The 24,684-nt window shown below is 36.0% G+C and overlaps 1 protein-coding gene across 3 annotated transcripts in view; it reads right to left on the bottom strand.

Moving 5' to 3' along the window:
* CADPS2 (calcium dependent secretion activator 2) overlaps positions 1–24,684 on the bottom strand; it is a 1,413,577-nt gene that overhangs the window by 1,016,263 nt on the left and 372,630 nt on the right. For all 3 annotated transcript variants that reach the window (XM_053716670.1, XM_053716668.1, XM_053716669.1), the window contains exon 6: positions 19,351–19,472. In XM_053716670.1, the coding sequence (XP_053572645.1) occupies positions 19,351–19,472 (122 nt within the window). The remainder of the gene's footprint in view (positions 1–19,350; positions 19,473–24,684) is intronic.

The following is a 24,684-nucleotide window of genomic DNA, read 5'->3' as shown; positions in this document are numbered from 1 at the left end:
TCAGATTATTCTTCTGAGAATGTTAGTGTTGGTAATAGACACATTATCTGGGCAGATATTCTCTTAACTTTTTTCCCTACTGACCTCATTATGACTTATGATATCTTTAAAAACCCAACGTATATTACGTTTTAATGTTTGAACCTTTGAATTGTTATCACGTTTTTAAGTCTATAAATCATATTAAATATTTAAAACCATATCTGTGTTTTTAAACAAGTAAGACTAATATTCTACCTTTGTAAGCTCTCTGGAAAACTTCTACTAACAGCTAGATTACGAGTTTTCACTCTATAGGGAAATTAACGACCGCCACAAAAGCGGCCTTAATTCACCTCCCTATAGCGCTGCTATTACAAGTTTGTAAAAAGCATGCTTGTGCGGGCGATATGGTGGTGTTGAGCTCCATACCGCACAGAAATACAAGCGCTACTTTGACGTGCTCGTGCACGATTTCCCCATAGACATCAATGGGGAGAGCCGGCAAAAAAGAAGCTAACACCTGCGATCGCGGAAACAAAAGCTCCGTAACGCAGCCCAATTGATGTCTATGGGAAACGAAAAAGTTATGTTTAAACCTAACACCATAACATAAAAACCACATCTAAACACCCCTAATCTGCTGCCCCTAACATCGCCGCCACCTACATTACAGTTATTAACCCCTAATCTGCTGACCCTAACATCGCCGCCACCTACCTACACTTATTAACCCCTAATCTGTTGCACCCAATGTCGACGCCACTATACTAAAGTTATTAACCCCTAAACCTCTGGCCTCCCACATCACTAACACTAAATAAATATATTAACCCCTAAAACTAACCCTAACATAACCCTAAGCATTAATCTAGCCCTAACCCCCCCTAACTTAAATATAATTAAAATAAATCTAAATAAACCTTACAATTATTACCTAAATAATTCTTATTTAAAACTAAATACTAGGGATGGGCGAATGTGTAAATTTTCGAATTTCGAACGTAGAACGAATGTTATTACCGAAATTCGAATTCTAAATCCGAATGTCGATAAGAACGAATATTCTTAAAAATTCAAAAATCGAATGTTATTTACAGTTTTCGAATGTCACTTTCAAATTCGAATGTTTATAATTATATCGAATGTCCACATTCGAAATTTCAAATTTAACATTCTATTTAACAAATACTATTCAGAAGTTCAATAGTTCATGTGGTAGGGCTGGAATCTAGTAAATTGATACATAAATAGATACAAATATATCATTTTGAATGTTTCCATATAGAATATTGCACAATTCGAATATTACATTAAAAGAAAAAGCATTAGAAATACTATTACAATCTAAATTCGAATTTTTTGAATTCGAATATTACATTTAAAGAAAAAGCATTAGAAATACTATTACAATCTAAATTCGAATTTTTCGAATTCGAATACACGTATTGCATAATTCGAATATTACATTTAAAGAAAAAGCATTAGAAATACTATTACAATTGTCAGGGCACAGGTAAATACATATTTATATATATATGTATGTCAATAGGACAGGGAAATATGTTTATGTATGAAACCATATTTGTATCAGATATTACTGGAATAAGGTTTAAATTCTGATGTCAGGATTTGACTCAGAAACCTTCACAAATTGAATATACATCTCCAGGCTGAGCTACAGACAACAGATCCCAAGAAACAAAGGAAAACATTTGCTTCTTAATTAGGAAGTGCAAATTTCATAGCACTCTTGTACCCCATGTGGTAAGCAAGAGACTAAGAGCCTGGATACACACTCACATATGAACTTCCTGCCAACAAAGGAGCTGAAAATTGACAGCTGCCTGTTAAGTGACTCAGGCTGTGTGGCTGATAACACCAGAATACACGTGACACAGACATTGTGTCTGGGGTTAGGATAACATAGAGAAAGCACATGACTTACATTATGATTTCAAAATAACTGTATTTAGATTTCAAATCAAATATAATTCCAGGAAAATATATATATTTTAATGGATATGAGATGTATATTTATGTGATATATACGTGTGTATTTTGAAAGCATGAATATCTTAACCTTTGTGTTTTTAAGAATATAAATAAATATTTGTGGACCTAAAAGTAAATGATTAATAATACTTAATCTAATTTCAGATGGACCATAGACATATGAATGCTTAGATCACTTCTAATAATTATTTCTATTTTTATTGCAGACAACCATTGGTCATTGGCATCAATCTATGCATTTAGAAAGAGATGAAATGCCTGCATGAAATGAAATAAGTCATATCATATGAATGTGCAATAAATGTTTATAAAGTTTTAAATACACCTCTTGAAATATAGTGAAATGAAGATATGGAGGTTGCTTTGATGTGATATGACTATGAAATGTAGACTTTCTGTTGGGATAAATGAGGTATAAATTATTTTAATGTAGTGTTAGATGTATTTGATGTTTCATATCAAAATGATCAGAAAATTCAATAAGATATAACTTATCCAAAACAAATATTGTGAATAGTTGTTGCAGTAAATTATGATAAAATGATTAACCATTTCATAGAAATACTGATTTAAGTTGATTCAAATGTTGCTATGTCTGTTTATAATGCTGCCACCCGGTGTTGCCATGAGAGAACTACAGCCAGAAAGCCTTTTGGCTATTAAAAATAAGATATTCCAATGACAAGGGACAAGGTTTCAAAGGGCCAATCCAATCATGTATTCCAAATATCCAATCAGAAGGGACCAGGAGACTGTTTTAACTTTGGATGATATCTGCTGCTGGGCATTTTGAAACCATTTTAAACAAGCTGACTACTTCTTTCTCATTGATTGCAAAAATTACTTATCTGTCTTCTGAGATGAAACAAGAAATTTCTGGTAACTGAATTATCGATTTTGACCATTTGGGTAAAGTATATATAAAAAAAAAAGGCTGCTAATTACATGTGATATTTTAAAGTCACTGCAGTTTAAAGTACAGTTAAAATATTTAAAGAAGCAGTTTGTTTTTCAAGTTAGCATTTCACAGCCTATATATTGTTTAAATCTGTATCCGATTTGTTAAGTAACTCATCTGTGCAAGTTCTGATATTGTAAGTTATTTATGTATTAGGATAAATTGCAGTTAAATAGCAGAATATATATTATCCTATTGTTTAAGAGCACAGTTTAGAATTGTATTGCTTGGATATTAAAAGATTTGTAAATAAGGTTGGTTTGAAAGATAAGCATGTATGAACTTTGCATAGAATTTTTAAATAGTTTTCAAGTGCATATAATATTATTTCATTTCCTTTTATCGCAAATATATTTCAATATGTTTATGGATATTAACTAAATAAAATAATTCAGATATTTATATTAATTGTATGGTCTAGTAGGTGCATGTTGATTAAGGGTTAATAATTTTTAAGGAAAATTATTATTTGTATTGTGATTATAACCCTACCATAAGCTGATATATTATTTGGATAGCACTACTAAGATTTTCATAAATATACTGACATAATCTAAATTCGAATTTTTCGAATTCGAATATTGCATAATTTGAATATTACATTTAAAGAAAAAGCATTAGAAATACTATTACAATCTAAATTCGAATTTTTCGAATTTGAATATTGCATAATTCGAATATTACATTTAAAGAAAAAGCATTAGAAATACTATTACAATCTAAATTCAAATTTTTCAAATTCGAATACACGTATTGCATAATTCGAATATTACATTTAAAGAAAAAGAATTAGAAATACTATTACAATCTAAATTCGAATTTTTCAAATTCGAATATTGCATAATTCGAATATTACATTTAAAGAAAAAGCATTAGAAATACTATTACAATCTAAATTCGAATTTTTCAGAAAGAATATTTTCGAATGTAATCGTAAAATTCGAAACCGAACATTCGAAAATCGAATGTTAGAATGTTATGTAAACATTCGAAATTCGATTCGAACGAATGTGTTAAAATTCGTGCCGTTTTTCGAATGTTGCGAAACATTCGCCCATCCCTACTAAATACATACTTACCTGTTAAAAAAACCTAAGTGAGCTACAATATAACGAATATATTGTAGCTATCTTAGGTTTTATTTTTATTTCACAGCTAAATTTGCATTTATTTTAACTAGGTAGACTAGTTATTAAATAGTTATTAACTATTTACTAACTACCTAGTTAAAATAAATACAAATTTACCTGTAAAATAAAACCTAACCTGCCTTACAATAAAACCTAACATTACAATCAATTTAAATAAATTAAATTAATCAAATACAATTATCTAAATTACAAAAAAAACCACTAAACAACACAAAATAAACGAAATGAGCAAATAAAAAACAAACAAATCACTCCTAATCTAATAGCCCTATCAAAATAAAAAAGCCCCCCAAAATAATAAAACCCCTAACCTACACTAAACTGCCAATAGCCCTTAAAAGGGCCTTTTGAGGGGCATTGCCACAAATAAATCAGCTCTTTTACCTGTAAAAAAAAACCACCCCCAACAGTAAAACCCACCACCCACCCAACCAGACCTCCCAATTAAAACTCTATCTAAATAAGCCTAAGCTAACCATTGCCCTGAAAAGGACATTTGGATGGGCATTGCCCTTAAAAGGGCATTTAGCTCTTTTACGGTGCCCAAACCCTAAGCTAAAAATAAAACCCACCCAACAAACCCTTAAAAAAACCTAACACTAACCCCCGAAGATCCACTTACAGTTTCCGATTGGCTGATAGAATTGTATCAGCCAATAGGAATTAAAGGGGAAAAAATCCTATTGGCTGATCCAATCAGCCAATAGGATTGAGCTTTAATCCTATTGGCTGATCCAGCCAGCCAATAGGATTGAGCTTGCATTGTTTTGGCTATTGCAATCAGCCAATAGAATGTGAGCTCAATACTATTGGCTGATTGGATCAGCCAATAGGATTAAAGCTCAATTGGCAGTTTAGTGTAAACTAGGGGTTTTATTATTTTGGGGGGGCTTTTTTATTTTGATAGGGCTATTAGATTAGGAGTAATTGTTTTTTTTTATTTGATAATTTTTTATTTTTTATTTTGTGTAATTTAGTGGGGGGTTTTGCAATTTAGATAATTGTATTTGAATAATTAAATTTATTTGATTTGATTGTAATGTTAGGTTTCATTGTAAGGCAGGTTAGGTTATATTTTACAGGTAAATTTGTATTTATTTTAACTAGGTAGTTAGTAAATAGTTAATAACTATTTAATAACTAGTCTACCTAGTTAAAATAAATACAAACTTAGCTGTGAAATAAAAATAAAACCTAAGTTAGCTACAATATAACAAATAATTATATTGTAGCTAGCGTAGGTTTTATTTTACTGGTAAGTATGTATTTAGTTTTAAATAGGAATTATTTAGGTAATAATTGTAAGGTTTATTTAGATTTATTTTAATTATATTTAAGTTAGGGGGTGTTAGGGTTAGGCTTATGCTTAGGGTTACGTTAGGGTTAATATATTAGGGTATGTTTAGGGGTTAATATATTTATGTAGTGATGTGGGAGGTCAGAGGCTTAGGGGTTAATAATTTATTTAAGTATATTTCGTTGTGGGGGGCTTGCGGTTTAGGGGTTAATAGGTTTATTATAGTGGCGACGATGTCAGGGAGCTGCGGAATAGGGGTTAATACTTTTATTTAGTGGCGGCAATGTCCGGAGCGGTAGATTAGGGGTTAATAATTTTATTTTAGTGTTTGCGATGCGGGAGGGCCTCAGTTTACGGGGTAAAAGGTAGTTTATGGGTGTTAGTGTACTTTTTAACACTTTAGTTATGAGTTTTATGCTGAAGCTTTGTAACGTAAAACTCATAAATACTGACTTTAGATGGCGGTATAGATCTTGTCAGTGATAGGGTGTGCCGCTCACTTTTTGGCCTCCCAGGCAAACTCGTAATACCGGCGCTATGGAAGTCCCATTGAAAAAGGACTTTTTTAAAAGTGCGGTACTGGCGTTGTGTGACGGCCAAAAAGGTGTGCGGTACACCTATACCTACAAGACTTGTAATAGCGGTGTTAGGGAAAAAGATTTTTCACTCATAACGCCAAACTCGTAATCTAGCTGTAAGTCTACTAATTGCTAAATGGATTACTATATGCAGTGATCTTTTAAATACATTAACACTTAAGATTTAGTCAGTATAAACTGCAGGTACAATGAGTAAAATAACTTAATTACAACACGGTAATTAATTTTGTGAGTCTACAAAAATAAATAAAAAAAATAATAAACTTAAGCCTCATCAAGTAAACACAAAATAAAAACCGTGTTTAATATCACTTTAAAGGGATACTTAACCCAAATGTTTTCTTTTATGATTCAGGTAGAGCATGCAATTTTAAGCAACTTTCTAATCTACTCCTATTACCAATGCTTTTTCATTCTCTTTGTATCTTCATTTGAAAAGCAGGAATGTAAGCTTAAGAGCCGGCCTATCTTTGGTTCAGCACCTAGGTAGCATTAAATGTAGCCACCAATCAGCAAGAGCTAGCCAGGGTGCTGAACCAAAAATGGGCGGTCTCCCGAGCTTACATTACTGCTTTTTCAAATAAAGATACCAAGAAAATGAAGAAAAATTGATAATAGGAGTAAATTAGAAAGTTGCTTAATACTGCATGCTCTATCTGAATCATGAAAGAAAATTGGGTTTAGTGTCCCTTTAATAATGTGATCATTACAGCGAAGACACAGGAACACAATATCCCCAGATAATTGAATGTAGAATTCATTTGTATTAATGGAAAGAACTCATTGATCGGTATAAGCTTTCTTCTTTTCTTATAAATTATAGCCATTTATTGACTTTTTTCTACTGCCCCTTGGCTGTCCAATAAACTAGAGGATAAACACTGCTTTCTAATTCATATCAAAGATTTAGTCATTTATGTAAGATACAGATCTAAGGAAGGGAATAATGTACATTGCACTTAGCCATCAATGGCTTTTAGAAGAACAGGATAAAGAAATATAAAAGCATTTCAAAGTTTTCCCTTGGTCTATTCATATTTTGTAACCTCTTTATTAAATATAGAGATATGTAGATTGTTAAATCTCATGCAGGCATCTTTTCTGCATATTTTGAAGTCAAGACTTATGCAATATTATACTAAAAGAGTTATTTAAAGGTAAGTGATACCTCCAGGGCCGTCTTTAATATTGATTGGACCTTGGGCAAAACATTTCTTGCCCCCCCCCCCCCACCCCATGCAATTTTGCTCTCCACCCCAACATCCCAAAAAACAACTAAATCAATTTTTTTTATTATTATTAGCCCAGCGGTGGATCATCCACTGCTGGGCTAATCATTTAAAAAAAAAAATGCAATATGTGAAACTGGACCTAAGCAGTACTAATAAGTAAATAAATATATAAATTCCTCCACTGTGGATTCATTTAATATTCTTTTGAATGTGATTCTGGTGTGAGGTTAGCTGGTTAAAGAGATTTAGGGCAGCCAACAGGAGCAAAGCAAGGTAAAGGAGGAAGCATGGAGGTGCAGACAAATATAAGTTTACTGACTGGAACAGCAGAACTACTATGGGAAGCTGTAAAATCTGAGACATAGAGAAAATAAAAACTATAAAAATAAACCTTACATTAATGTGTGAAGTATCAGCATGACGCTATACATCAGCCACACCAGCACATGTCGCTTCTTTGCTAGGAACAAGTTCCCTCTCACCCTGAACTAGACAATGCTGCATGGGGAGGGGCGTGTGTGCACTCACTCATTCTTCCCACTGACACCTTTCTACAAAGCACTATTCCCCTAACAAACTTCAGTTAGTTGATCTTAGGGCCACAGCAGAAAGAGCAGGGCTAAGGGGACCAGTAGACTGGATGCTGTCTGTCCAAGGCTGCATGGATACAGTGTGAGATGAGTCACACAGCCTCAAGACTGAAGAGAGCAGTGTATGCAGCTGCACAGATGCTCAAATCCTCATGTGCCTGCCGCTCCAGCTTTCTGCTGCATGCGCCTACAGTCAGCCCTACACAGAAACAATCCCCACCACCAGAGCAGTTACCTGGTAACAGTGGTAACCCAGTAGGACCTTTTCTGATGCAGTGGGAAATGGCTGAATGCCGAGTTAGGGCTTTGCATTCAGTGCTGCACAGTGCACATCTAAAACAGCACATGGCACTAGCTTGGCATGTCACATGACACCGGCACGGTCTGGCACAGTTTTTAAAAAAAATATAAGCAGAGTACTTTTGACTGTGACAGTATTAGGACTGAATGTGTGTGTTCCCCATGTCATATCAGCAGTCTGGTATGAACAATAAAAAAAAAATATTATTTTTTTTTTAGGACTCTTGGGCCCCTCAACAGAGACTGGGCCCAGGGCAGCTGCCCCTTTTGCCCTGTGTTAAAGATGGTCCTGGATACCTCATTTTAAAGAAACAGCAAGGTGATTTACAGTATGATTCAGAAATATGACCGTTTCTTAAGTGAGAAGTCCCATAACCCTCTTTCTGCCACACAATATCTACCTAAACATTATCTATATGACAGATCTTGCATTGCTCAATATGTGTATTTTAAAGGAAAGCTATAAGCACATTCCAGCAATAAGATTATTCAAATCAATTCTATCAGCCAATAGGAAATAAATATGAAAACATCCTATTGGCTGTTTCACCTTTAATTCCTTTTGGCTGATAGAATTCTATCAGCCAATCGGAATGTAAGGGATGCCATCTTGGATGACGTCACTTAAAGGGAAACTTCATTCTACAGCAGCGATCGGAAGAAGAGGATGCTCCGCACCGGATGTCTTGAAGATGGACCCGCTCCGCACCGTCTCGAAGATGCCGTCTGGATGAAGACTTCTGCCCGCTTGGATGAAGACTTCTGCCGGCTTCGATGAGGACTTCTGCCCGCTTGGATGAAGACTTCTGCCGCCTGGATGAGGATGGATGTCTGGTCTTCGAAAACTGTAAGTGGATCATCGGGGGATTGTGTTAGATTTTTTTTAAGGGTTTATTTTGTGGGTTTTATTTTTAAAATAGGGTTTTGGGCAATGTAAAAGAGCTAAATGCCCTTTTAAGGGCAATGCTCATCCAAATGCCCTTTTCAGGACAATGGTTAGCTTAGGTTTATTTAAATAGGTTTTTATTTGGGGGGTTTGGTTGTGTGGGTGGTGGGTTTTACTGTTGGGGTGTTGCTTCTATTTTTTTTTTTACAGGTAAAAGAGCTGATTTCTTTGGGGCAATGCCCCGCAAAAGGCCCTTTTGAGGGCTATTGGCAGTTTAGTTTAGGCTATGCTTTTTTAATTTTATTTTGCGGGGGCTTTTTTATTTTTATTTTGTGTAATTTAGTGTGGTTTTTTTGTAATTTAGATAATTGTATTTGATTAATTTTTATTTTTTTATTTTATTGCAATGTTAGTTTTTAGTGTAAGGCAGGTTAGGTTTTATTTTACAGGTAACTTTGTATTTATTTTAACTAGGTAGTTAGTAAATAGTTAATAACTATTTACTAACTAGTCTATCTAGTTAAAATAAATACAAACTTACCTGTGAAATAAAAATAAAACCTAAGCTAGCTACAATGTAACTATTTAGTTATTTTGTAGCTAGCTTAGGTTTTATTTTACCGGTAAGTATTTATTTAGTTTTAAATATGTTATTTAGGTAATAATTGTAAGTTTTATTTAGATTTATTTTAATTATATTTAAAGGGACACTGTACCCAAAATTTTTCTTTCATGATTCAGATTGAGCATGAAATTTTAAGCAACTTTCTAATTTACTCCTATTATCAAATTTTCTTCATTCTCTTGGTATCTTTATTTAAAATGCAAGAATGTAAGTTTAGATGCCGGCCCATTTTTGGTGAACAACCTGGGTTGTCCTTGCTGATTGGTGGATAAATTCATCCACCAATAAAAAATTGCTGTCCAGAGTACTGAACCCAAAAAAGCATAGATGCCTTCTTTTTCAAATAAAGATAGCAAGAAAACAAAGAAAAATTGATAATAGGAGTAAATTAGAAAGTTGCTTAAAATTGCATGCTCTATCTGAATTACAAAACAACATTTTTGTGTCCCTTTAAGTTAGGGGGTGTTAGGGTTATGTTAGGGTTGGACTTAGGCTTAGGGTTACGTTAGGGTTAGGGGTTAATATATTTATGTAGTGATGCGGGAGGGCAGTGGTTAGGGATTAATAGGTTTATTATAGAGGCGGTGTGGGCAGACGGCAGATTAGGGGTTAATAGTATTTAAATAGTGTTTGTGATGCGGGAGGGCGGCGGTTTAGGGGTTAATAAGTTTATTATAGTGGCAATGATGTGGAGGAATGGCAGAATAGGGGTTAATACATTTTAAGTGGCGGCAATGTCCAAAGTAGCAGATTAGGGGTTAATTAATGTATTATAGTGTTTGCAATGTGGGAGGGCTTCAGTTTAGGGGTTAATAGGTAGTTTATGGGTGTTAGTGTACTTTTTAACACTTTAGTTATGAGTTTTATGGTACAGCTTTGTAACGTAAAACTCATAACTACTGACTTTAGATGGCGGTACGAATCGTGTGGTTATAGAGTGTACCGCTCACTTTTTGGCCTCCCAGGCAAACTTGTAATACCGGCGCTATGGGAGTCCCATTGAAAAAGGACTTTTTTTTAAAGTGCGGTACTGACGTTGCGTGACGGCCAAAAAGGTGTGTGTTACACCTATACTTACAGGACTTGTAATAGCGGCGTTAGGGAAAAAGCAGCGTTATGAAGCATAACGATGCTTTTTCACTCAAAACGCCAAACTCTATAGCTAAAGAATATGTCCTCCTTTTAATAATAATTATTGTTATGGTTCCCTGTATTAGATAATAGATATTTTTATAAACAAACAAAATGTGACAACCCTTATTCATTCATGGGGCCATTTGGAATTCATTTGAAAGCAAAAATCAGTTTGTCTGCTACTTCCTAAGGGGATTATCTTCAGGGTGGCAGATGAGCAGCTGGTCGGCTTTTTAAAATTAAATAAAGCTAAACTAGTTGATAATGCTACTGCTACAGGCAAGCAGCAACAAAACATGTTTCTTTAAAAGAGGGCAAGACTGTGAAGAACAAATGTAAAGCTTAGATTGATGGCTAAATGTCCCACAGAAATAGCCTTGTCAGAATTAGCCCCCCAGGGGTACTGGAGGAACAAATATTCCAAAGAGAACTCACAAAGTATGAGTTGTGTGCAAGTAGCTAGACACATGCAGGAAAATGTATAAAAACTGAAAATGGAGGCATATACAAAAATTATTTGGTTCCAATTTATCAAACTCAATGTATGCATATTAGCACCTCTTTCAAGCTAGGCAGTCCCTGGCAAAAGTTAATTGGTCCTGGACACTTGTAATATTGAGCAACAAAGGAAGTGATATATGTAGGATATATGTAGAGGGTTACCAAAACGGCAAACTTCTAGAAGGCATATATACCTCCTCCAATAATCACAGACCTATAACTAACAGTAACAATATGGTTCTAAGAGACTGTGAGATAAAAAGATAAGACCTGTTCAGCTATATTTCTGTTTTTTTTAATACAATGTTGCTTGGAGGGAAGGTTAACCCCCACTACTATACAAGCTCCTGATAATTGAATAGGACACACAGTGCTCTCTGCACAATACTTTTATATTTAAAAAACATAATTTATGTAAGAACTTACCTGATATATTCATTTCTTTCATATTAGCAAGAGTCCATGAGCTAGTGACGTATGGGATATACATTCCTACCAGGAGGGGCAAAGTTTCCCAAACCTTAAAATGCCTATAAATACACCCCTCACCACACCCACAATTCAGTTTAACGAATAGCCAAGAAGTGGGGTGATAAGAAAAAAGTGCGAAAGCATATAAAATAAGGAATTGGAATAATTGTGCTTTATACAAAAAAATCATAACCACCACAAAAAAGGGCGGGCCTCATGGACTCTTACTAATATGAAAGAAATGAATTTATCAGGTAAGTTCTTACATAAATTATGTTTTCTTTCATGTAATTAGCAAGAGTCCATGAGCTAGTGACGTATGGGATAATGACTACCCAAGATGTGGATCTTTCCACGCAAGAGTCACTAGAGAGGGAGGGATAAAATAAAGACAGCCAATTCCTGCTGAAAATAATCCACACCCAAAATAAAGTTTAATGAAAAACATAAACAGAAGATTCAAATTGAAACCGCTGCCTGAAGTACTTTTCTACCAAAAACTGCTTCAGAAGAAGAAAATACATCAAAATGGTAGAATTTAGTAAAAGTATGCAAAGAGGACCAAGTTGCTGCTTTGCAAATCTGATCAACCGAAGCTTCATTCCTAAACGCCCAGGAAGTCGAAACTGACCTAGTAGAATGAGCTGTAATCCTTTGAGGCGGAGTTTTACCCGACTCGACATAGGCATGATGAATTAAAGATTTCAACCAAGATGCCAAAGAAATGGCAGAAGCTTTCTGGCCTTTTCTAGAACCGGAAAAGATAACAAATAGACTAGAAGTCTTTCGGAAAGACTTAGTAGCTTCAACATAATATTTCAAAGCTCTAACAACATCCAAAGAATGCAACGATTTCTCCTTAGAATTCTTAGGATTAGGACATAATGAAGGAACCACAATTTCTCTACTAATGTTGTTGGAATTCACAACCTTAGGTAAAAATTCAAAAGACGTTCGCAACACCGCCTTATCCTGATGAAAAATCAGAAAAGGAGACTCACAAGAAAGAGCAGATAATTCAGAGACTCTTCTGGCAGAAGAGATCGCCAAAAGGAACAAAACTTTCCAAGAAAGTAATTTAATGTCCAATGAATGCATAGGTTCAAACGGAGGAGCTTGAAGAGCCCCCAGAACCAAATTCAAACTCCAAGGAGGAGAAATTGACTTAATGACAGGTTTTATACGAACCAAAGCTTGTACAAAACAATGAATATCAGGAAAATTAGCAATCTTTCTGTGAAAAAGAACAGAAAGAGCAGAGATTTGTCCTTTCAAAGAACTTGCGGATAAACCTTTATCTAAACCATCCTGAAGAAACTGTAAAATTCTCGGAATTCTAAAAGAATGCCAAGAAAAATGATGAGAAAGACACCAAGAAATATAAGTCTTCCAGAATATATCTCTCTGGATACAGATTTACGAGCCTGTAACATAGTATTAATCACAGAGTCAGAGAAACCTCTTTGACCAAGAATCAAGCGTTCAATCTCCATACCTTTAAATTTAAGGATTTGAGATCCTGATGGAAAAAAGGACCTTGCGACAGAAGGTCTGGTCTTAGCGGAAGAGTCCACGGATGGCAAGAGGCCATCCGGACAAGATCTGCATACCAAAACCTGTGAGGCCATGCCGGAGCTACCAGCAGAACAAACGAGCATTCCTTCAGAATCTTGGAGATTACTCTTGGAAGAAGAACTAGAGGCGGAAAGATATAGGCAGGATGATACTTCCAAGGAAGTGATAATGCATCCACTGCTTCCGCCTGAGGATCCCGGGATCTGGACAGATACCTGGGAAGTTTCTTGTTTAGATGAGACGCCATCAGATCTAATTCTGGAAGCTCCCACATTTGAACAATCTGAAGAAATACCTCTGGGTGAAGAGACCATTCGCCCGGATGCAACGTTTGGCGACTGAGATAATCCGCTTCCCAATTGTCTATACCTGGGATATGAACCGCAGAGATTAGACAGGAGCTGGATTCCGCCCAAACCAGAATTCGAGATACTTCTTTCATAGCCAGAGGACTGTGAGTCCCTCCTTGATGATTGATGTATGCCACAGTTGTGACATTGTCTGTCTGAAAACAAATGAACGATTCTCTCTTCAGAAGAGGCCAAGACTGAAGAGCTCTGAAAATTGCACGGAGTTCCAAAATATTGATCGGTAATCTCACCTCCTGAGATTCCCAAACTCCTTGTGCCGTCAGAGATCCCCACACAGCTCCCCAACCTGTGAGACTTGCATCTGTTGAAATTACAGTCCAGGTCGGAAGAACAAAAGAAGCCCCCTGAATTAAACAATGGTGATCTGTCCACCACGTTAGAGAGTGTCGTACAATCGGTTTTAAAGATATTAATTGAGATATCTTTGTGTAATCCCTGCACCATTGATTCAGCATACAGAGCTGAAGAGGTCGCATGTGAAAACGAGCAAAGGGGATCGCGTCCGATGCAGCAGTCATAAGACCTAGAATTTCCATGCATAAGGCTACCGAAGGGAATGATTGTGACTGAAGGTTTCGACAAGCTGAAATCAATTTTAGACGTCTCTTGTCTGTCAAAGACAGAGTCATGGACACTGAATCTATCTGGAAACCCAGAAAGGTTACCCTTGTCTGAGGAATCAATGAACTTTTTAGTGAATTGATCCTCCAACCATGATCTTGAAGAAACAACACAAGTCGATTCGTATGAGATTCTTCTAAATGTAAAGACTGAGCAAGTACCAAGATATCGTCCAAATAAGGAAATACCACAATACCCTGTTCTCTGATTACAGACAGAAGGGCACCGAGAACCTTTGTAAAAATTCTTGGAGCTGTAGCTAGGCCAAACGGCAGAGCCACAAACTGGTAATGCTTGTCCAGAAAAGAGAATCTCAGGAACTGATAATGATCTGGATGAATCGGAATATGCAGATATGCATCCTGTAAATCTATTGTGGACATATAATGTCCTTGCTGAACAAAAGGCAAGATAGTCCTTACAGTTACCATTTTGAACGTTGGTATCCTTACATAACGATTCAATATTTTTAGATCCAGAACTGGTCTGAAGGAATTCTCCTTCTTTGGTACAATGAAGAGATTTGAATAAAACCCCATCCCCTGTTCCAGAACTGGAACTGGCATAATTACTCCAGCCAACTCTAGATCTGAAACACATTTCAGAAATGCTTGAGCTTTCACTGGATTTACTGGGACATGGGAAAGAAAAAATCTCTTTGCAGGAGGTCTTATCTTGAAACCAATTCTGTACCCTTCTGAAACAATGTTCTGAATCCAAAGATTGTGAACAGAATTGATCCAAATTTCTTTGAAAAAACGTAACCTGCCCCCTACCAGCTGAGCTGGAATGAGGGCCGCACCTTCATGTGGACTTAGAAGCTGGCTTTGCTTTTCTAGAAGGCTTGGATTTATTCCAGACTGGAGATGGTTTCCAAACTGAAACTGCTCCTGAGGATGAAGGATCAGGCTTTTGTTCTTTGTTGAAACGAAAGGAACGAAAACGATTATTAGCCCTGTTTTTACCCTTAGATTTTTTATCCTGTGGTAAAAAAGTTCCTTTCCCACCAGTAACAGTTGAGATAATAGAATCCAACTGAGAACCAAATAATTTGTTACCCTGGAAAGAAATGGAAAGTAGAGTTGATTTAGAAGACATATCAGCATTCCAAGTTTTAAGCCATAAAGCTCTTCTAGCTAAAATAGCTAGAGACATAAACCTGACATCAACTCTGATAATATCAAAAATGGCATCACAGATAAAATTATTAGCATGTTGAAGAAGAATAATAATATTATGAGAATCATGATCTGTTACTTGTTGCGCTAAAGTTTCCAACCAAAAAGTTGAAGCTGCAGCAACATCAGCCAATGATATAGCAGGTCTAAGAAGATTACCTGAACACAGATAAGCTTTTCTTAGAAAGGATTCAATTTTCCTATCTAAAGGATCCTTAAACGAAGTACCATCTGACGTAGGAATAGTAGTACGTTTAGCAAGGGTAGAAATAGCCCCATCAACTTTAGGGATTTTGTCCCAAAATTCTAATCTGTCAGACGGCACAGGATATAATTGCTTAAAACGTTTAGAAGGAGTAAATGAATTACCCAAATTATTCCATTCTCTGGAAATTACTTCAGAAATAGCACCAGGAACAGGAAAAACTTCTGGAATAACCACAGGAGATTTAAAGACCTTATCTAAACGTTTAGATTTAGTATCAAGAGGACCAGAATCCTCAATTTCTAAAGCAATTAGTACTTCTTTAAGTAAAGAACGAATAAATTCCATTTTAAATAAATATGAAGATTTATCAGCATCAATCTCTGAGACAGAATCCTCTGAACCAGAAGAGTCATTAGAATCAGAATGATGATGTTCATTTAAAAATTCATCTGTATAAAGAGACGTTTTAAAAGATTTTTTATGTTTACTAGAAGGAGGAATAACAGACATAGCCTTCTTGATGGATTCAGAAACAAAATCTCTTATGTTATCAGGAACATTCTGAACATTAGATGTTGATGGAACTGCAACAGGTAATGGTACATTACTAAAGGAAATATTATCTGCATTAACAAGTTTGTCATGACAATTAATACAAACAACAGCTGGAGGAATAGCTACCAAATGTTTACAGCAGATACACTTAGCTTTGGTAGTTCCAGCACCAGACAGCGATTTTCCTGAAGTATCTTCTGACTCAGATGCAACGTGAGACATCTTGCAATATGTAAGAGAAAAAACAACATATAAAGCAAAATTGATCAAATTCCTTAAATGACAGTTTCAGGAATGGTAAAAAATGCCAGTGAACAAGCTTCTAGCAACCAGAAGCAAAAAATAATGAGACTTAAATAATGTGGAGACAAAAGCGACGCCCATATTTTTTTAGCGCCAAAAAAGACGCCCACATTATTTGGCGCCTAAATGCTTTTGGCGCCAAAAATGACGCCACGTCCGGAACGCCAACATTTTTTGGCGCAAAAGAACATCAAAAAATGACGCAACTTCCGGCGACACGTATGACGCCGGAAACAGAAAAGATTTTTTGCGCCAAAAATGACGCAATAAAATTAAGCATTTTCAGCCTCCGCGAGCCTAACAGCCCACAGGGAAAAAAGTCAAATCTTTAAGGTAAGAAAAATATTTGATTCAAATGCATTATCCCAAATATGAAACTGACTGTCTGAAAATAAGGAATGTTGAACATCCTGAGTCAAGGCAAATAAATGTTTGAATACATATATTTAGAACTTTATTAAAAAAGTGCCCAACCATAGCTTAGAGTGTCACAGAAAATAAGACTTACTTACCCCAGGACACTCATCTACATGTTTGTAGAAAGCCAAACCAGTACTGAAACGAAAATCAGCAGAGGTAATGGTATATTTATAAGAGTATATCGTCGATCTGAAAAGGGAGGTAAGAGATGAATCTCTACGACCGATAACAGAGAACCTATGAAATAGACCCCGTAGAAGGAGATCATTGAATTCAAACAGGCAATATTCTCCTCACATCCCTCTGACATTCACTGCACGCTGAGAGGAAAACCGGGCTCCAACCTGCTGCGGAGCGCATATCAACGTAGAATCTAGCACAAACTTACTTCACCACCTCCATAGGAGGCAAAGTTTGTAAAACTGAATTGTGGGTGTGGTGAGGGGTGTATTTATAGGCATTTTAAGGTTTGGGAAACTTTGCCCCTCCTGGTAGGAATGTATATCCCATACGTCACTAGCTCATGGACTTTTGCTAATTACATGAAAGAAATGTCCTTTGTGTAATGAAGATTGGATGTAGAAGAGTTACTGGTCATTGTTCCAAGTGAGTGCTATGTAATACTATCTTTTGTTGAACATACTGTACTATAGACATGGATGCGCTGACTAACCACATCATAGACACATAACTACAATTCTTCTTTTAATTAAAAGCGCACCTGAAATCCTTTCAAGCTAAAATTTATCTCACATCAAGAGGTTACACAGTGTAAACTGTATACTTCTTGAAATATTGAGTATTAAAAAGGTACAGGAAACTGTTCACATACATATAGTATATATCCACAATTAAATACTGCATTTTAAACAATATCCAAAAAACATGTTTAAATGGATATTAATCAGTGCTACTTTGGTAAAAAAAAAAAAAAAATATTTTAAAGGGACAATCTACACCACAATTTTTATTGTTTTAAAAGATAGATAATCCCTTTATTAACCATTCGCCAGTTTTGCATAACCAACCTTGTATCTAAGCATCTTCTGACAGACCCCTGATCACATTACTTTTTATTGATTATCTATTTTTAGCCAATTAGTGCAGTGTTGTGCTGACTCTTAAATAACTCCCCGGTGGTGAGCACAATTTTATCTATATGGTCCACATAAACTTGCAGTCTCCTGTTGTGAAAACCTAATTTAAAAGCATGTGATAAGAAACAGGAAGACATTCAGAAGTTTAAATGTTTTAAAGTATATGAATATAACAATGTTGGTTGTGCAAAGCTGGGGAATGGGTACTAAATGCATTATCTATCTTTTTAAACAATAACATGTTTAGTGTAGACTGTCCCTTTAAATCAAAGTGAATATAAAAAGAGAAACATTGTGTAAAAAACAGCAAATAACGTACTTGTTTTCTTGCAAATTTAGCACTTAAAAATTCTCAGTGTAGCCCGGCCACCAGTAAGATAAGAACAGAAAAATTTTCAAAACCTAAGTTTTCGTCTGTCATTTCTGGGCATTTGCTATTCTGATTCCCTGTTGTCTAGTCTATTCACTAGCCTAGAAGTTATATGACAGCAGGCTAAGATAAAACTTCCTGCAAAGGCCTCCTCCTCTTTGTAAGGCTGTAACAGGAAGCACAAATGTAGTATAACAAAAAAAGAAATCCATTTAAATAGAAGGATAATACATATTGCAAGATTTCTATTAAGTATAAGCAACTGCTTTTTTACTTCAACAATAAAACATCATCCCTTTAATTTAATTTTATTTAAGTATTAAAATAGGGGCTTCCGCAGTGGGTGCAGCCATGTTTCGGGAATATGCTTGAGGTTTGGATGAGTGTTGAACCATCAAGCCACTGTAATTTTGATCTATAGGTGGAGAGTGTACGCAAAATAGCGACCTGCACTATTGGCTCCCATACAAGGAAGCTGCACCAAGCCAATGCCTGGCCTAGACCCTTGGGCCCCAGCTTGCTAGAATTTTGGCGGACATATCCGTCTGGTTTAATTTCGCTGCAGGATTTTTACCTACAGTTGTTGAGGTACCCAGTTAAATGGGATAAGCTCTGAATGGTGGGAGGGGCTCATTTCCTCTGAAGCTCCCCTAATCCCTGTATGACGCTTAAGCAGCATGAGAGCGGCTAAAACCCTGCGACTAGTCAATATTCGCCTCTAGGTTAGGAGAGGTTTACATTTTTTTTTCTTTGTTTTACTATCACAGTCCTTTGGTTCTATTGAACAAAATACTAACCTGATTCTGCACTTTGTGAAAGCATCTAATATAAGCACTGTCACAGAAGTAAAGATCGATTGGTATTCTTTACATAGAGACCACAGACCATACTATCAAAGGTACTAATTACTTACTGTGGTCTTGAGGCTTCTGCTTGATCTGTTTGCAGCTTCTCTCCTCCTTCTACGTCCATTGTGCAATATACTATCCGATTTGGTGCCACGGACTTCAGACCTTGCACTTCCATTATAACAATCTACAAGAGAAGGAAAATATGAAATATCAAATATGACAAAAAAAAATAAAAGACTAAGTTCCTTAAGGATCAGTCTCAGTTAAAGGGACATTGTACTTCAAATGATTCCCTTTATTGCGTTTCCATTGACTGGTTATACCAACTCCAGAAATTGCTGCATAAGGTTTATGTGTATTTGAAATTGCTGTTCTTTTCATTGATACCCTCACACTTTGACCTTAACAATGTGCCCATTCAAATGGGCTGAGACTAAAGGAAGCTGAGAGATGCTCATTTTATCTCTCTATACACAAAGGTCAATAATGAATATTCAGTAAGAGTGATGTATTCTGCTACAAAACCAGCTATTTCAGTTGCAAGAATATACTTAAAGGGACATACAGTGTTGATGATTGAGAATGCATACAATTTTAAACAGCTTTCCATTATACTTCTATTATCAAATGTGTTTCACTCTCTTGGTACCCTTTTTTCTAAGGAGCAATAATCACTACTGAAAGCTAGCTGACCACATCAGATGAGCCAATGACAAGAAGGATATCAGTGCAGCCACCAATTAGCAGCTAACTCCCAGTAGTGCATTGCTTTTCCTGAGCCTACCTGGGTATGCTTACAAGAGAATGAAGCAAATTAGATACCAAGAGAATGAAGAAAATTAGATGATAGAAGTACATAGGAAAGTTGATTAAAATGGCACCCTCTGTTTGAAGTATGAAAGGAAAAACTGGGTTTTATGTCCCTTTAACTCCTTTGCCTCGTGTGACAACATGGGGTCGTCATCCATGCAATGCTTTCCAAGTGCATGACAACCATGTGTGTCGTCATCCATGAGGCTGCATTCAGGGGGAGAATTGAGTGGAATCCGGCGATACCGGTGACATCACCAATTATGGGTGTGGTGACATCACCAAGCTTAGGAAGTGCACAGTGGCTGCACTGGACTTAAGGGAACTGGATGGAGGGGTGTTTAAACTCCTCAATCTAAGTTCCCTTAAGTCCTAGATACTCCCTAGACCCAGCGTTTCAAAGGTAATTGTCTGCTCTTTCAAACAGCATGGGGGTATAAAGTGCAATTTAAAAATAAATAAAAAAACGTTAAAATACTACATATCACATTATAACAGGCAATCAAAAAGACCTAGAAACCCCCCACGCCCCCTTATTTGTAAGCCCAGAATCCCCTCTTTAAAATAAAGCCCCTACATAAGTTTTAATAGTCAGGTGATCACTATGGTTAATAGAAATCATCTGGTGTGAATAAATGTGCATTTTATTTAAGCAGACGCTCATGGGAGCCCCTACGTATAATTCAAAGTTATATATACTGTATATACCAAAAGGCCCTAATTTATATAAAATGAACCCCTTTTCACTGTAGAGTTTAGAAAAAAATACACACACAATTTTGTTTACGTTGTCTAATGAGGTGTTTTCTAGGCAATTATAACCCCTATGGCTCCTTGTTTTGAAGCCTGGAATCCCCTCTTTAAAAGAAAGCCCCTATATAAGTTTTAATAGCCAGGTGATCACTATGGTAATAGTAATAGAAAATATAGAAATCTCGTAATGACACTAGAATAAAAAGTAATAAGAAATGTGTGGATTAGTGCACTCAAAATAAAGGATATGTGATAAATACTAAGGTGGCCGATTATCTAAACCAGACATGGTTTCTCACACTGACCCTTGCAGGGGTTGCCTTGGTGCAATTATTGTAAAAAAAAAGAGACAGTCCCTACAAGTGGCAAGATGGTTCTATTATAAAGTAATGGACCTCGGTGGATCCATACAGCGAATTAAGCAACGAGCAGACTTTAGAAATTAAATCCTGCAGCCAAAATACATTTTATTAAGCTGCTTTCTGTGTATAGCATCTTACAATTTCTTCTATTTCATGCATATGTTTTCCTATTAGGGTATTATGTATTTTTAAATGTTTTGAGAAAAGCTTTTCACCTGCCTACTGGTGAGAAAAAATCTGCAGTGCGAACAGACACGCTGGGTTTTGTGAGACTATTTCATATATGCCCCTGGAACTCCCATGTTTAGCCTATGTTTCACAAAACAACAATTACATTGTATTTTGTACAAGCCAGAGGGTGACTGGCGAAACCTACGTCAGATTGGTTACTGGGACAGTACGTCACTACGAGGGTTGGGACTTCCGCTGAATAGTGTTGGCGCCTACCTTTGTAGCAGAGTCTTGATGTTTTGAGATAGTAGTTCATTGCAGGATTCTGTTTCCCTATAACAGACAGAATGTTTATATGTTTGCCAATAAATTGTTTTTAATCTTTCAAAGCTGTTCCTTGGTCTTTAACAGCTGTGGATGATTTTATGTACTGGGATAATACACTGAGAGCTGTGTTCCTTTTCTACCTTCCTTCTCGGAGATTACCGGTTCTCCATCTTAACAAGAAAAGTCTGAGACTCTTAGTATTTATCACATATAATTTATTTTGAGTGCACTGATCCACACATTTCATATCACTGTGGTAATAGTGATCAGCTATGTCAGGGGTGTCCAAACTTTGCTCACCAGAGGTTTTGGAACTACATTTCCCATGATGCTCAGCTAGATAAAATGCTGGCTGAGCATCATCGGAAATGTAGTTCCAAAACCTCTGGAGAGCAAAGTTTGGACACCCCTGAGCTATGTGAACAAATGTCAATCTATTTGCAGAGAGCCTCATAGGAGCCCCCATGTGCAGATCAAAGTAACATAACTATACTGAAAGGCCCTTATTTATATGAGGATAAATGGGCCTATATTTAGATGATTACGAATTTGTTAGAAGACCAATGAACATGTCTACATTTTGTTTTCAGTTTAAATATAAATATTTAAGTATTAAATCATTTATTTGTTGTTGTTTTTTTACTAAATTTACAATTGTAAAATTCTTCTATGCCACTGTTTTGTTCCAATAAGCTCTGTGTACTACACTTTAAACAGATGTTTTAATGATAGAATACACATTTAACACATTTTAATGAAACACAGAAGGTTCTAACTAAATATATAAAAAGTAAAATATCTAATTTCCTACAATTCTTTGTGATACTGTGATCCCATCATATTAGTCTATTCACATTCTTCCTCAAAAGCAAGATTTTAAAATGTAATTTGTGAGCATGTACTTTATATTGCATTACTTTTCACAAAATGCTCTCACTGACAGGCACTTCCAAAAACAGACAGTACATTGTGACTACTTCACTCAGCCTTTCAATAGTCGTCTTAGTTTTCAATCTAGCAGCCTAATCTCTGAGGGGAAAAACTGCAGTACTACCCTTAATTTATATTTATATACAGGGCATATCAGGCTGTTCCTGCCCTATTTACAGTTTTTATTAAATGAGACTACATATACTTTAATTATTTGGACATATATACAAATCAATACTTAAGGCTCAATTATGTGCAATGTTTATATATGTACACTGTGCATGTTTATACAATCCATACATGTACTGTATACTATTAATATGAGGCAATAGATTGATTTCTTCCAATCTGATTCCCTGCAAAAGGGATATTGTTCTACAGAAAATCTCAGGAACTTTAAGTTGATATTATCAGGATGGGAATATAAAAAGTAATACCTTTAGTGGAAGTGACCAAGCTCTAAAACAAAAATGACCTTTGTTTCATGTAAAAAAATTAATTTATTGGGGGAAAAAAACACTCATTCTGGTCCGAAGGGAGAACCGGGAAAATGTCCCAATGCCTAGGAGGTCCTGACTAATACACATAAAACATAAAACAATAAAACAATATTAAAAGTTTTGAAGAGATTTGTGAAAGGTAGAACCTTATTTTTTTAATGAAAGAACAGAGTGTGGACAACTCATAGTGTAATCCGTTTCGTGAAATTTGCTGTATCCGAAGAGATGGAAATGCTTACCAGGTATATAGGCACCTTGCTGTTTGATTTTTATTGGTCTTTGTATAAATGACAACTTCTGTTTTTAATAACTACAAGTGTATATAATGTTGCTTGTTGTAACGTTTTGCACTCGCTTTTATTGCCTGAAGAAACGACCAGTGTTTGGTTGAGAAATGCGTTGCTTTGTAACAATAAAGCGTTTATCTCTTTATATTATTGGAAGTTGTCCTTTGATTTCTATTGTGTCATACCTCACGCTTTGACAACACAAACCATTTGTTTCAATTTTGTAAGCCCTGCAGTGTTTGATTACGGTGGAAGATCGAGCAAGGAGGATCTCGTTCAGTGCACAGTTTAAGTGCTAGCCTGCTCTATTGCACCGGTCACAGCACAGAGCCTATATATCTGGTAAGCAATTCCATCTCTTCAGATACAGCAAATTTCACAAAACGGATTACACTATGAGGCGCCCTCTCTCTGTTCTTACATTCTTTTAGATTGCCTTACACACAAGGTTCAAGAGGAGCTGCCCTGCCACACATATTGAAGGTCCTATTCTTCATCAAGGTTTGTTAGAACCCTTGTCTTCAATCAAGATTGGTAGCGTGCCTCTTTTTGGTTCCCCTCTGGGACTTTATCGCTTAATTTTTTTTTTAAGCCTAGTAAAGACTAATACTTAATCCTTTAATACAATATTGTACACATAATGATCCAATGGATATGAAAGCTATACCCTCTGAAAAAACAGAATTTATGTACATAGCATGTGGTAAATTTTCTGCACACCAGGAGGAGGTCAAGAACCCTCACAAGTGTTTTAATCCCTCCCACCTCCTCTCCCCACTCAGTTTTTGTATAGCCAAGCAGAGGAGAGAGACAGAAAAGTAGGAAAGACAGAAAGCAGGGTTAAAAGGTGCAAATAAGAACTGTTGCCCTGATACCAAAATTTGAGCGGGTCCTGTGGATTCTCATCATCCTAAAAAAGAAAGCAATGTATAAGTAAGTATAAATTCTCTTTACTTTCTTAGATGATGAGAGTCCATAGATGTCTATAACAGGTGGGATAAAATATCCAAGCTGAGAGTCCAAGTTAAGGACATTTGGGACAAAAGAAGTGTCAGTTCCTATATGCAGGACACTGCGACCTGAAGGACTTTCCTTGCTAAAGAAGCTTCCGAGGAAGCATAAACAACAAAATGGTAAAATTTGGGAAAAAGTATGAAGGGAAGACCAGGTTGCTGCCATGCAAATCTGTTCCAAGGAAGCAAAAATTTTGAATGCCGGAAGTAGCTACAGATCTAGTAGAATGTGCAGTTATCCTT

Source organism: Bombina bombina, chromosome 6 (assembly GCF_027579735.1).
Source record: "Bombina bombina isolate aBomBom1 chromosome 6, aBomBom1.pri, whole genome shotgun sequence".
In the NCBI taxonomy this organism is placed as follows: domain Eukaryota; kingdom Metazoa; phylum Chordata; class Amphibia; order Anura; family Bombinatoridae; genus Bombina; species Bombina bombina.
The sequence above is the reverse complement of the archived record's forward strand: the minus strand, read 5'-3'. Positions and strand labels throughout refer to the sequence as shown.